The sequence below is a fragment of the Chelonus insularis genome, unplaced genomic scaffold (genome assembly GCF_013357705.1).
Source record: "Chelonus insularis isolate UGA/USDA-ARS -01 unplaced genomic scaffold, ASM1335770v1 contig_3_pilon, whole genome shotgun sequence".
NCBI lineage: Eukaryota > Metazoa > Arthropoda > Insecta > Hymenoptera > Braconidae > Chelonus > Chelonus insularis.
The window spans coordinates 1484252-1497838 of record NW_023276556.1 but is presented as its reverse complement, the minus strand read 5'-3'; the positions used below and the strand labels follow the sequence as shown (position 1 = coordinate 1497838).

The window sequence follows — 13587 nt, the reverse complement described above, 5'->3', positions numbered from 1 at the left end:
GATGGATTCTTAAAAATAAACCAAGGTTTGCCGTAAATATTGAAGGGAAACATTCCCTTATGGTGGTGGGACAATCAAATTATATAATTTACCTCATATAAATCTTATTTTTATATACCTGTACAATAGTATAATGTATAATCGAGGTAACAAGATGACAATTATGGCAGTCACGATCAGGTATTTATAAAGTAATAATTGTTGTCAAAAAAGAATATACATATGATACATATACACAATTAATTAACGGTAATATAAATAACCTAATCGATGTGTATATATACATATGTCATTGATTATATTGCAATAAACCTGATCTACACTACAATATTTTTATGTAAATAAATTGTTATCTGTTCAATATATCGATCAGTCTCACAATCTTATTTAAATATTATATTATATTTAAGATAATTAATCATTTGATGTAAATTAATAATAATAATTTATGATAATAGCATTAAGTTTTGTGATATAAAAGATCTTACAGTCTAAAAAACAAACATGATTTATCGTGTTTCTTTGCTTTGTTACTGTATTCTTGGCTGTTGGTTCTTTTTTGTAATTAAACGACAAGATTCTAATAAATACATATGTACAATAATTCACGTATTAAACTTGCATTAAAAATCATTTAATAATCAATTTGAGTATAAAGTTCTTGTAGCAAAGTTCATTTTGCTTAATTACTAATATATTTAATTATTAATGATATTATTCTTTAGGTAATTATAATTTTTTATAAATTATCAGAAACTGTCAGATTTTCAATTATTTGAACTTATTCACAATTGACTTAATCATGATTATGGGCTAGTAAACACGATAAAAACATCATAAAACCGAGTATAATTATATCTTTATCATATATGTATCATTATATAAAGTATAAATAATTGGGGAGTAATATTTTGTAATGATTATTTCATAATTGCATATTCACACGTTCGATATATTACATCCTTAATTCATTAATTCATCAAAATCATTTATCGAACGCAGAGTTTAATAATAAATTAATAATATCTACGGTAGTCAAAAATAAAAAAATCATTGTCGATTCTTAATTCATTTAACACCCATTTGCCTATTATCAAATTTTTTTTTTAATTTGTTCACATTCTTGTTTTGTTTATATATTTTTTTCATAACGTTTTATTTTTTTTTTTTTGCAATTTATAAAATGTATATGGCAGTATCGGCTGTATACAGTCATTTGTATGAATCGACAAGGATAATTTATTTAAAAAAAAATATGTATGTTTATTATAAATATGTTCATATATTATTAATAATTCAATCACGAGCAGAAGGGACGATTGCAGAAAATAAAAAATAAAAGGTTTGATATTACAAGAGATCAAGAAAAATTAATGCATATATTCTTACTATTTGAAAATACGTACTCGGCGTAGAAAACTGTGCAGTCTCATTGCATTTCTAAACTACGATGCTTAGAACCCAATTACGCAATATACCACACGATTTGATTTTTACTGTAAAAACTGCAATCATGGACTAACATTTTACTGTAGAGATCATTTACCTATATTTCACTTAAAAATGTGTAAATAAATCTATTCAAAGACAAAGGAAAGAACGTCGTTATCTTTGAAAAGATTCTGTTCGTGATAGTTTATTTATTAAAAACTTTGTGATTGTCAATGAGCGTATCTTATGGTAATTGCGATATAAAATGCATTTACAAGTACTCGAAATGCTGAGAAATATATTAAAATTGATCTTAACATTTTCATAAGAATATGCAAAAATTTGTCAACATTAAAAAAAAATTTTTCTTCCACTCAATCAATGAGACTCAAAGCATTTATTGCACTTGACAATTAAAACTAATCTTTGTATCTCGTTTTGATTGAATTTTTATTTAATGTAAAAACGATTGGAATAAGAGGTAACTTATTTAATTGTTGTTGAGTTAATAATCATTTTCAAAATCTTAATTTTAAATTGATAGATTACAAATCTAAATTTTTAATTGTTTATAAAAACAGTAAGTCGTCGTCCATTTTGCACTATGCCGTTGACTTCATTTATAGATATAATAAAATAAATTGTTGGTCCTGTTCGAATATTTATTTTAATACTGCCTCAAATGTTTTTCTAAAAGAGGACTTTTTCGTTTATTTAATACATATGGCCCTCATTTAATATTAAATATTATTCTCTTAATATTATTGCTTGATAATTATTGGGTCATCGTATTATATTCGTTTACTGTTTTTTTTTTAATTTTCTTGATATCGTATTAATCCGAGCACGCTATTGTTCTTTTTCTCGAAAAAAATAATAATTCAAATGTCATGGAAGTTGCGACTCGTCCGAAATGCATTTGAGTTTAGTAAACATAAGTTTCGAAAAAGAATTTTCGCGTCGATCCTCTTATTTACTTCTAAATTTTTATATGAGATAATAATTGGCTTTTTGGAACACATTTATTTATGGCTGATACCAATGTTAAAAAGTTTTCTTCTTTAAATTATCTCATGCGAAAGACATTTGCCCAGAACAAACTTATCGTGAATGGGATATCGTCTTAATTTTTAAAATGGAGCTAGCTTTATAGCTGCCATCACAAATGTTAATTATTTAAATAGAATAAATTATTTCTACCACATAGTTTATTCATCACAGTTTCTCTTTTCTAAAATTTCATTTTCTCTAAATTTTTTCATCTTTAAACTTTTACAATTTTTATTTTTTATTCATTTATAATTTAATTAATAATTCATCTTAATTTTTTTTACTAGAATCACTCATGAATCGACTAATTTGTAAATACTTTCAATCATGATAATAAATAAATTTCAATATTTAAAATTTTTCCTAAGGAAATCTCACTCGTCTGACTTGAGACTTCAGAGATAATCCCGTTTCACATATCTTGTTGTTCTGGGGGTAAATACCTACACATAATAAAGATTATCAGTTCGACACCATCGTCATTACTAATTAATATCAATTATTATACTCCAATAATTAAATGCAACATCATAAATTCAATGAGTTGTTCAATCAATTGGAGCCTTATGTTTACCTAACTACTTCGACGAAAAAAAAAATAAATTCAACAAGCCTATAGTAAAAAATTGTTATTAATTAATAACAGATTGTCTTGCAGCGGCATGCATCGCAAAATCGATCAGTGGATTATTTGGAACGGCAATTGGATGGGCATTTGTACTACCGAGACTTGAAGATGAAACCAAAGATAAAGGTTTACAAGTAAATTGTTCTACGGGATTTGCCGCAATAGGTACTACCCCAGTTAATCTGACAGTTTCCGATATCAATGTCGGTTTCGATTGACTCGTTGCAATATTACTACTTGTAGAAATTTTCGCAGCATTATTTATACTGCTAACCTTAGCTATTTTATTCTCACCAACTCCTTGGTTAGAAGAATCATCATATCCAGAATCTGATGAAGAATCACTAAAGAGTTTACTCGTTGATTTTGTTGTGTCCGCTGATGAATCAACATTATGTACAGGACTTGACGAAGATGAAGATGATGCACTGTAAGCTGGACTGGCAGACGCTGAACTGTGGAATGGACTATTGCTGGCAGCATTCGATTCTGCTTGTCTGAGTTTCTCTTGTTGCCGAGAAATACAATTGGTGCAACGTTTAATCAGTTCTGGGCAAACTATGACTTCACCATAAAGACCTCGGAATATCACTCCACAACAAATTTTTTCTCTACAATTCAAAAATAGATTTACATTTAACAAATTAATCCAACAATAATGTAAATATGAAGATGATCATAAAATTATTTATACCTTTTAAAATAGGTCATATCTATAAAGTCATTAACAGACAACTCATCTTTGTCATCAGTGCATACTTCAGTCAATCGTTTTTCAGTCATTACATCGTCACATTCTTCTGGAGTTGCTGCTCTACTTGATCCTTTACTTCCTGCTCCATTTACATATTCTTTTGAAACAATAATATGAAGATATTATTACTCTTTAAATATATGATTTTTTAATGAGCTAAGATTAATAATTTAACTAAACCAACCATTCAGTTCATCACTAATTGCAGGACTTGGTTCTCGTTCCTGTTCACTTTTGATATAAACGTGTTTCTTCTTAATAATTTTTTCGGCGGCTTCTTTCGTTTTTTTTTTATTCTTTGATTTGAATTTTGTCAACGATTTAATACCAGGACCAGCACGTGCATCAACAACCTGCAAAAATATATTTTTTTCATATTAGGTCATCGATCGTATTACAAATACCAAGAATACTTTTCTAGTTCACTCACGTGCTGCCAATTGCGATCGCTGCCGGCCGGCAGCTTCTTCCAACGTTTAACCAAAAGAACGCATGCGTTGCAAATTTCACCAGAGCGGCGTTCTTTCAATTGAAAACAATTCATAAAATCATCCTCATACTTTTTACTATCCGTGAAACGGGAGCTATAACCAAATATTTTGAGTTTTTAAAAATTCGTTATTAAAATGGATATTATATTGCTTTTTAAATATTTGCACCCACCTGCTCGATTTGGCTTTGCAAATACAGCATCCCGTTGTTGACCTATAAACTTTCGGTTTATGGAAGCTAAACATTTTGTCTTATTATTCTGAAAAAAATAGAAAAATTCAATGAATTATTTTTCAAGTAAATTTATATTTAATTAGTAAGATATTTTATCTAATTGATAATTCGAATTATTACAAAACAATGTTAGTAGTTAATAATATTGTCAGCATTTTTTTTATCAATTAATGTAACAATTTATATCTACATATTTGGAATTACAGTAACAAATTCTTGTGTTCGATCTTGACACCATTAACCATCAACAGTTGGTGCACTTAATACTTGGCAATATTACGATATAGTTGAGTCAATAACCAAGTAATATAATCTTTTTATAAAAAATAACAGGGATGTAGGCTCACTTTTGTACATCATGTTCTTATATTCGTTTTATCTTATGGCTGTTAAATCCTAAGCTTGTCAAGTCTTATAGAAAATAGAATAGAAAAAGTCTGTAAGCTGAGTAGACAGGAGAAGTACGAGAACACATGCTTTGATGTAGCAGTTTACTGTTCGCCCCTGACACAGTTACCTAGTAATGAAACTTTCCTTTTCACTTTTACTCCACCTTTACAACTTGCAACAGTTGAAAAAAAAAGCTTATACACGGAAGTGGTTAAACTTTGTCAGCATAACCAACCACATGACATTTTTAACTTCTTCAAACTTGAAAAAAATTAATGTCAAATACTGAAGGATATTTTATTATTTCAAGAGTTTTTTATACAAAGAAAAAAAGAAGTGCAGATGGATGGATAATGATAAATGTTATCTTGTTTTTTTCAAGTCGTTCAATACAAATGTATATATCTCAAATTTGCAGATATAATTTTTTACTCAATCAAGTAAACAGTGAGGAAGGTTGTCGTTGTTTAAAATTCATGAAAAGACTAAAGCTATCAAGATGTTACTTTTTTTTTGTAAATATATTATTAAAAGTTGCTCTCTATAAGCTTGTCACACAACATTCGGGACGCATTTATATTTTAAAAGTCTGGAGAATGTTGTTCTTCGCGCTTTCTATATTTGTGTGCAACCATACATGTTGACCAATAAACGTGTTGCGTTGCGTACACATTAATCCCACTTCTCTTTTTCTCTTTTTCCGATGGACAAAAATAACTTTAGAATACAAGTATATGCTAATAAATATGCACTTCAGTATTACATATATATATTTATAAATGAATACGCATACACATCAAATGTGTCGGAGGACAGTTACCGATATGAATAAAAATATACAGAGATGAGTCGACGCACTCCAAAAATGAGAGTTTTTTTTACAAGTTATCTGGATCAAAAGAACCAAGTCGGGAGACATTGACACGAAAATATTGTCTACAGAAAAGACTAGGTATAAAAAAAAGGGGGGAGGAATCATCGACATTATGGTCGAATAAATATTTGAGGAAGTGGGGGAAGACGTAATTTTTCGAACGAAGCATCAAAAGTAAAAGCCATAGAAAATAGTTTCGAAAGCTTTAAGGGTACTCAAGCGATGGAATTATTACGAAATAAAAGTAGCGTAGTAGAACAAACGGTGGTAATTTTAAAAAAAATATGAATGGAAATATAAAAAGGTCCTGGTAAAGCGACGTGTGTAAAGACAGGTCGGACATGGCGCGTGGCACGATACAGGCCGCCGCCATTGCGGCTTTCTTCCCTTCCTCGACCCCGAGCTCCCCTTCTGTGCCCTATAAATCATATGTCATTCTCGAAATGTCTATAAAATGAATTTACACCACAAGGATATGAAGTAATGAACCCCTTAGAAGGATCAATGATCTATGAAAAATCTTTCTTTTGCATTTTTATACTGAAACTCGGTAAAAAATAACACTAAATGACTTATAAGATGCCACCAACGTCCAACCGCCACAGGCACGCCATGACAGATGATACAACACGCAAACAAACAACTTGGCTTGCCAAATGGCACAAAAAATATCTTATTTTTCGACAATGAACATGAATATTGAGTAAAAAGTCATAGTATTTTCATTAAATAACTTCAAAAAATAAAAATTATTTGAAAAAATTCCCTGTTAGCCAGCTGTCAATTCATACACCGATCCAAAGTACTTAAGTACTCACAGCGGCGCGCGTTTGACTCTCAAAGTGAATTGACACAAATCATTTTGACTCACAGCATCACACACATTATGTTAGTTTTCATTAATTACACTCAAATTCAAAAAGTACTTTAACTTACTGTATATTCAACTGATTAATTAATGTTGAATTTTGTCGTTCAAGATGATATAGCACACAACCTGGAACATCACTCGATTTATGCACCGGACGACGCTGACATTTCACGTAATATTGTTAGAATATACTCTTGTAATTATTTATGACAATTCTCGGTGGTATTAAAAAATCTTTCGTTGACTATTTTAATACATTTTTTGTTAATTTTCCCCCGTTATAACTCACTTTACTTTGCTGTTTCACTCAGAGTACTTCTTACCTTTTCAATACAGGTGACGGCCAGATTTGAGAAGCTTGTGCGCAGTTTCGGCGCGCAGAGTCAGTTTCAGATACTTTGTAGTCAAAACATATCCCATTTTTGGAACCCGCCAATGAATTTTCTCAATAAATAAACAATAATTTTTTTTAATGATTATCAAAATTAATTCAATTATATATTTTTTTATTAAATTAATAATCAAAATTAAGTATTTATTGTTTCAAGTTTATTATTTACCAAAATAATTGTCAAATCTGATTTCCGGTTTTTTCCATCTCACTCCAACATGAGTACGTTCACACGTATGCTTTTGATGTCGGCCCAAGTGACAGTTTAACGTGAAACTAATTAAAACCATGGACGTATGATTGATTGATTTTATGACAAATATGCAATAGCCAATCGATAATGAAAAATCAATATTTATTTATAGATTACTCCAAATTATTGGCAAATCGTTCATTGTAACTGTTCTTCATGAAGAATTTTTTCAATTAATTATAAATCCATATACATATACGTAGGTATTTGTTTATTTACCATGACTACGTCACAGTCTGCGACATCTTTCGGTCATGTATTAGTTTTCAATTACTTCCTGTCAAGTTTTGTCTATTCAGTGATGATAGTCTAGCCAAAAACAGCTGATTTGCTAACTTACCCCAATTTTGACATTACCATATAACTATTCATTTATTTACACTATTGATGATAAAAATTTCGTTTATTGTCTGACATGTAAATAGTACTTAATTTATTCCAATGATAAGTGGTATTGTAGATGAAAAAGAGTTCAAATTTATAGAATAAGGTTTTGGTTAATTTGTTGAACCGGTTTTTATAATCATGGCAAGCTCGATTATAAATTCGAATAATAGTTATAATTTTAAAGTTGTATTACTTGGAGAGGGGTGTGTTGGTAAAACCTCATTAGCGTTGAGGTATGTTGAAGACAAATTCAATGATAAACACTTGTCTACAGTGCAGGTAATAACAAGATGATTTTTCATTAATCTTTTATTTACATAAGTCTTTAATATTATTGCTCTGATTTTTAGGCTTCTTTCTTTGAAAAAAAAATTAATATCAACGGAAAAAGAGTAAAACTAGCAATTTGGGATACTGCAGGCCAAGAACAATTTCATGCTTTAGGACCAATTTATTATCGAATGTCTAATGGAGCGATATTAGTTTATGATATCACCAATAATGATGCATTTCAAAAAGTACTATTATTATCAGTAAGGTTTCGTTGATAAAATTTCAAGTGTTCACTAATTGGTTACTCATTATAGGTTAAAAATTGGATAAAAGAATTAAGGAAAATGCTTGGAAATGACGTATGTTTAGTAATTGCTGGTAACAAAATTGATCTTGAAAAAGATAGAAATGTGACTGTAGAAGAAGCTGAAGAGTAAGTAATTTTTAATTTGAAATGAATTATTTATGATAGATATATTACTAAATTTAAAAAAAACCATATAAAACAATATTTCTAGACGTTTATTATATAAGATTAATAATGTGTTTAGGTATGCGAAACAAGTCGGAGCAGTTCACTTTCATACATCAGCGAAACAAAATAGAAATATCGAAGAACTGTTTTTAGATTTAACGAAGAGAATGATAGCCCATGCTGATGAAGTAGAACAGAAAAAGTCTAGCCTTAATAGGACAAGTAGTACAAGAAGGAATGTGATTGTTGTTGATGATGAAGCCGAGATCCAAACGACAAAATCATCTTGTTGTGGAAGCTCGCATTCTTCCTAAATAAGTTTTTTTTACGAAAAGCAAAGAATATTATATATTAGTAAGGTTTTGAATTAATCAACACAAAAAATGGTGAAAAAAACGATTTGTTTTTACTCATATCTAAAGATCTTGAGATCAACTATTGGATAGAAATATTTTATTATCGGAAATATAAACAAATAAGACGTAATAAACTCATTATATAATTAATAATGAAAGTTATATGGAGTGCATTTATAACGATAATTAAATTATTTATAGTTTATAAATGTGAATTGAAAACTTTCTACATAACTGCCAAATATAGTTATGTATTCAAATATATATTATCAATGCTTTGAACAGTAAAAATAAATAGGCCTTTACTTGAATGAAAACAAATATATTTATACCTTGAAAATGAAAAGATAAAAATTCGATAAAATTTTGTATCTTACTTAGATATAAATTTAGTTGCAAATCATTTTTATTTAAAAACATATACTCTTCTCTGAGTGAAATATTCACACGATTATAAATGAAGTTAAAAATGAAAAGAGGTGATACAAATAATGATAATAAAAATATTATAAGTGAGCGTGTATACATGAATAATTTTAAATAATAAATAAAATAAAAATGTATATATTAATAATATCGTGCAATAAATAAGGGCTTATTAGTCATAAATTGGTCTAAATTTTATTATTCTATTTAAGATGCATTTTATATTAATTCGGTCATAAATGTATGTTTAAATGTATTACTTGGATTATGTTATACATAATCAACTATTCAGCATTCATAAAACACATCTTATAATGCATTATTCATTACTTAGACAAACTGAAAAACGAAACGTATTCGTTTGAATGAATCATATAATATATTTTTTAGAGAAATAATCAATTTACCGTGTTGCTACACGTTTGTATATAGTTACATCTGATTGAACACATATTTGACATATAAAGAAAATTTATACTCAATAAAATTTCTCTTTTAGTTATTAAAAATTCAATTTTTTTTTTCTACAGTCTAAATATAATTTTTACACTTATTTAAATTATTTACACGCATCTTATAACATCATAGATATGCCCAATAGTCAGCTTGTGAGAAACTTACTGCAATTCTAGTACCCATTCACTCGCTAAAATGCATATCCTAAAGTTACTCACGCGTTATCTTGTTAGTTATTTTCTGTTATTTTAATGGCCGGTATAAATTGCAGCAAATGACTTTTAGCCATTGATAAATAATGGAATGTTAGCTACAATTCCTTACTATTATATTTTAGTGATTTTTTTGGAGTTATAAATCCACATAAGAGATTCTGGAATTATTAAAAAATGAATATTTATCGAGTCGTAAAGATAAATATTCATGATTTAGTTAGTCGTGAAATTATCTAAGGCATTTTCCGTCAATAAAGTTATTCGAAAAATCATGTCTACTTTTCAAATTAATTCAACTATTATCTTGTCAGTATTTCTACGAATTATAATTAATAATATGACAGTTCTTCTTCTTTGGTATACAATGAGAAAATTCTGTATAAATATCGACAATTTAAAAATTGATATACAACATTGCTGTCTCTCATTTCATTTTGCAATTATTTCAAAGATACTTTCATGATGAATCTTGTGCTACGCTCTTGTGACTAGGTTTTTGTGTTACTCTGACATGTTTTTAATAGTTAAAAAGATGTTATAACATTAATTAAAAACGAAGATAGTATTTGTAAATGGATAACAATCACTACAATGATGAATTGTAATGGCTGTCATCTTTTTCAAGATTTTTTCTTCAGTTTCAATCACTCTACAAGGAGTTTATGTTTGTCTAACCATAAATACCGACTTTAGACGGATAGAATCGATACAAACTATCAGTCTGTTGAATTATATTGAATAACATAATTCTCACTCGGCTGTTTCAGTTAGGCCATGAGAGAATATATTTGATTAATCAAATTCTTTAGATAATAAATATTTTGTCTTGATAAGCAAATAAAAAATCGATAAATTGATTAATTGGCCCGATTGCTGAAAGAGACATTCCTACCGATGGTGGTGCTCTAACTAAATTTGGCCCAAAAACCACAGCTAAATTACTCGATGTCATTTTGTTCAGATCACATCTATCCATTACCTATAAAAAATTATTCCAATTAACCTCATTCTCCAATTTTATGAATATTAATTTTAATTACACGCATTAAACAATAATTACCCTGGATAAAAACTGTACAATATATTTTAAAAGTTGATAATTATCTTCTGGTAATTTTTCTAAAACCAATATTTTCACTTTACGTGGTCGTTCATCTTTTGACAAAGCTGTAAAATAATAGATTCATTATTAAAAATTTTCTATTTTATTGTTTTGTAATCAATATAAAATGATTTATGTAATAATCATACTTTGGAATTGAGTAATCTCATCGTAAAGCTCATAAGTCATGAGAGGCTCTTCTAATTCACGTAAAAAAGTTTTTAAGAGAACAGCAGCTATGTGGGGGTCTCCTTGGAAATCGACGTCTAAACCATGATTACATCTATTTTGGAGTTCCTTTACCATTGCAACATTAGCCGACCTTCTAAATATTCCTTCGGTTTCCAAAGCTGGTAAAAAATGATTACATATTTATCTTGATAAAAATAACTTTTAAAGTGACAAATTTATATTTACGACTTCTAATATTATTGTTATCATTATTAACAGAGATTACTGATACAATTTATGATAGTATTACGATGAATACTTACCGTCTGGAGTATCGAGAAATTCGATACACTGTTTCACAATAGGTGGAATAGGATCACCTCCATTGTTTTCTTTGATAAATTGAAGGTTTGCTCCGAATTGCGTTGTGGCTATTGGTGTTGCCACTGAACTTGGTGGGGGACTCGTAGGAAGGTTTTTTCTAGTCTTGAGCATTAGTTGTTCATCGTGACTAAAAAAGTAATCAATAATTATTTTAAAGAATAAACGTAATCGTTTATCAATAATGAATTAACAGTTGACACAATTTTTAGGCTATGAATAATTAATTGCAACTTACTCTATCACTTGTTGAGGAATAATTAACTGGTCAAGGTTAATGTGCTGAGCTAATTCGTCTAGATAATTAACGTACATCATTTTTCGGCCAAACTTGGCACTATTAATAAATGAAAATTGATAAATATTTTATAAAATTATAATACTTATTTAATTAATTTTAAAAATACCTTATTGCAGGTTTAAAAATTTGCCAAACGATTCTAATAAAATTTGTTGGATGTACTAAATATAATGCTTTCAGGTTTTTCTTGTATTTCCTATCAAATGCTTTATACGCTTGCCATAACCATGACAAAGGAGGCTTGTTTTTTGATGTAAGCCCATAATGAAAGTATACTAAACTGTAATCCTGTTCTACGAAGGTATCTAACGTGTGTGTAAGATATCTGTAATTATAAAAAAAATGTATAAAAAATAATGATAGTCGTAATGACGGCTGAAAATTATTGTTTAAATTCCATGTCAACAAACCTAAGTAATTTGGCATGATTAAAAACTTCCTTCCCAACGGCAGGAAGTTTACAGGCTGAAACGACGATAACTTTACGTCCAGCACTATCATCGCCAACAACCTCAACTATTCCAAGTCTCGCGATATCATTATAGTCTTCCTCATCCGCAAGTTCACCATCCAAAGCCGCAAGATCTTCGGCTATAAAAATAAAGTTAACTCATAGTTTCATATTTCAAGTGCCTTGAGAGTTTGACATTTAAAATTTTTATAGTAGGGTTACTTGAATTTAAATGTCAATTACCATTTTCAATAACTGGAGCATCAACAAGAGCTTCTTCGAAGTTTTCTTCAATAGTTCCATCACTTACAGGACTTTCTAAATAATCAACAACAATTCCTGAACCAGCTGTACTAAGATCAAGTTTCTCTTCAAGTAGTTGACATGCTAAAAAGAGGTAATCAGCATAATTAAATGATAAACGATTAATTATTTAAATTCTTTCAGAGAAAATAAATAATAAAAAATATTTATCCTTACCAGTATCAGCTGTTGCTTGAAGCTCTGTGTCATCGAACTCTAAATTCGGTTCATAATCATGATAATCGGATAAACTTGGGTATGGATCCTCAGTATCATTTCCTGCGACAATGACGTTCATTTTAATATAATAATGTTTATAATTGCAATCCAAAGAAACGTGATATGGGTGGATAAATAGTGTATGTCACATCATCAATATAAATACGTTAATATTCATAGCCAGCTTATGGAAAAAAAAAATCTGTTTGTATTCATCTTACCTGTCAAAGCTCTAGCTGGACTTAGCGATGGTTGATAATCAGCTTCCATATTACAGAGTTAAATCTCTGTCTCAATAGACACGATAAACTAAACGACAACACCCATTTAAAATTCCATGTCTTATCGCCAACGTAACCACATTATTTATCCAGAATCGTTGGCGGACAGTGAAATCTCTCACTCAAAACACGACCACAGTCTCGTAAATGCGTCAGACTTTTTCTTCGTTTATGAAAATATTCACCACGACACGGCGCCTCCATCGTTCAGAGCAACTCCCTCCTTCTAAAATTAATTGTTGAAATTCGCGCGTTTAGAAAAAATGAATTCTATTGGTTCTAGAACTTAGCGCTTTTTTGGAGCAACCAATAAGAGTTTTTCAATTAAAAAACGATTATTGGTTATTTGTCAATAACGAACATTTTCATTGGCTAAACGATTTCCCGTTCTTTACAATTCTTCTCCCACTAGCGTCAGTTTT

General features: G+C 29.2%; 3 protein-coding genes across 4 annotated transcripts; 1 reads left to right on the top strand and 2 right to left on the bottom strand.

The window, feature by feature from the left end:
- Window positions 1–2088: 2088 nt before the first annotated feature.
- Window positions 2089–7469, bottom strand: LOC118068286 (SIN3-HDAC complex-associated factor). Of its 2 annotated transcripts, XM_035085581.1 has the most exons (7): window positions 7285–7469; window positions 6790–7168; window positions 4527–4614; window positions 4294–4447; window positions 4048–4216; window positions 3804–3960; window positions 2089–3720 (listed from the first exon to the last, which is right to left on the bottom strand). In XM_035085581.1, exons 3-7 carry the CDS (start codon window positions 4598–4600, stop codon window positions 3114–3116), a joined length of 1161 nt encoding a protein of 386 aa, XP_034941472.1. In that variant the 5' UTR covers window positions 4601–4614; window positions 6790–7168; window positions 7285–7469; the 3' UTR covers window positions 2089–3113. The 2 variants fall into 2 exon arrangements, with proteins under 2 accessions (XP_034941472.1, XP_034941473.1); XM_035085582.1 differs by lacking the exons at window positions 6790–7168; window positions 7285–7469 and adding an exon at window positions 5800–5839.
- An 89-nt stretch (window positions 7470–7558) lies between these two features.
- Rab21 (RAS oncogene family member Rab21) lies at window positions 7559–9434 on the top strand. Its single transcript, XM_035085583.1, has 4 exons — window positions 7559–8034; window positions 8106–8273; window positions 8343–8461; window positions 8580–9434. Exons 1-4 carry the CDS (start codon window positions 7894–7896, stop codon window positions 8815–8817), a joined length of 666 nt encoding a protein of 221 aa, XP_034941474.1. The 5' UTR covers window positions 7559–7893; the 3' UTR covers window positions 8818–9434.
- Window positions 9435–10479: 1045 nt separating this feature from the next.
- Window positions 10480–13338, bottom strand: RhoGAP68F (Rho GTPase activating protein at 68F). Its single transcript, XM_035085580.1, has 10 exons — window positions 13106–13338; window positions 12843–12944; window positions 12606–12749; window positions 12322–12502; window positions 12018–12236; window positions 11849–11947; window positions 11553–11740; window positions 11208–11408; window positions 11017–11123; window positions 10480–10935 (listed from the first exon to the last, which is right to left on the bottom strand). Exons 1-10 carry the CDS (start codon window positions 13152–13154, stop codon window positions 10762–10764), a joined length of 1464 nt encoding a protein of 487 aa, XP_034941471.1. The 5' UTR covers window positions 13155–13338; the 3' UTR covers window positions 10480–10761.
- Window positions 13339–13587: the final 249 nt, after the last annotated feature.

Coding starts and splice junctions, on each gene's coding strand:
- LOC118068286 (XM_035085581.1), bottom strand. CDS start 4,600: ATGTTTAGCTTCCATAAACCGAAAGTTTATAGGTCAACAACGGGATGC. Junction 4,448..4,526: donor TGCAAAGCCAAATCGAGCAG/GTGGGTGCAAAT, acceptor ATTTGGTTATAG/CTCCCGTTTCACGGATAGTA. Junction 4,217..4,293: donor GCGATCGCAATTGGCAGCAC/GTGAGTGAACTA, acceptor ATATTTTTGCAG/GTTGTTGATGCACGTGCTGG.
- Rab21 (XM_035085583.1), top strand. CDS start 7,894: ATGGCAAGCTCGATTATAAATTCGAATAATAGTTATAATTTTAAAGTT. Junction 8,035..8,105: donor AACACTTGTCTACAGTGCAG/GTAATAACAAGA, acceptor TCTGATTTTTAG/GCTTCTTTCTTTGAAAAAAA. Junction 8,274..8,342: donor ATAATGATGCATTTCAAAAA/GTACTATTATTA, acceptor TACTCATTATAG/GTTAAAAATTGGATAAAAGA.
- RhoGAP68F (XM_035085580.1), bottom strand. CDS start 13,154: ATGGAAGCTGATTATCAACCATCGCTAAGTCCAGCTAGAGCTTTGACA. Junction 11,948..12,017: donor ATTTTTAAACCTGCAATAAG/GTATTTTTAAAA, acceptor ATTTATTAATAG/TGCCAAGTTTGGCCGAAAAA. Junction 11,124..11,207: donor TGAGATTACTCAATTCCAAA/GTATGATTATTA, acceptor ATTATTTTACAG/CTTTGTCAAAAGATGAACGA.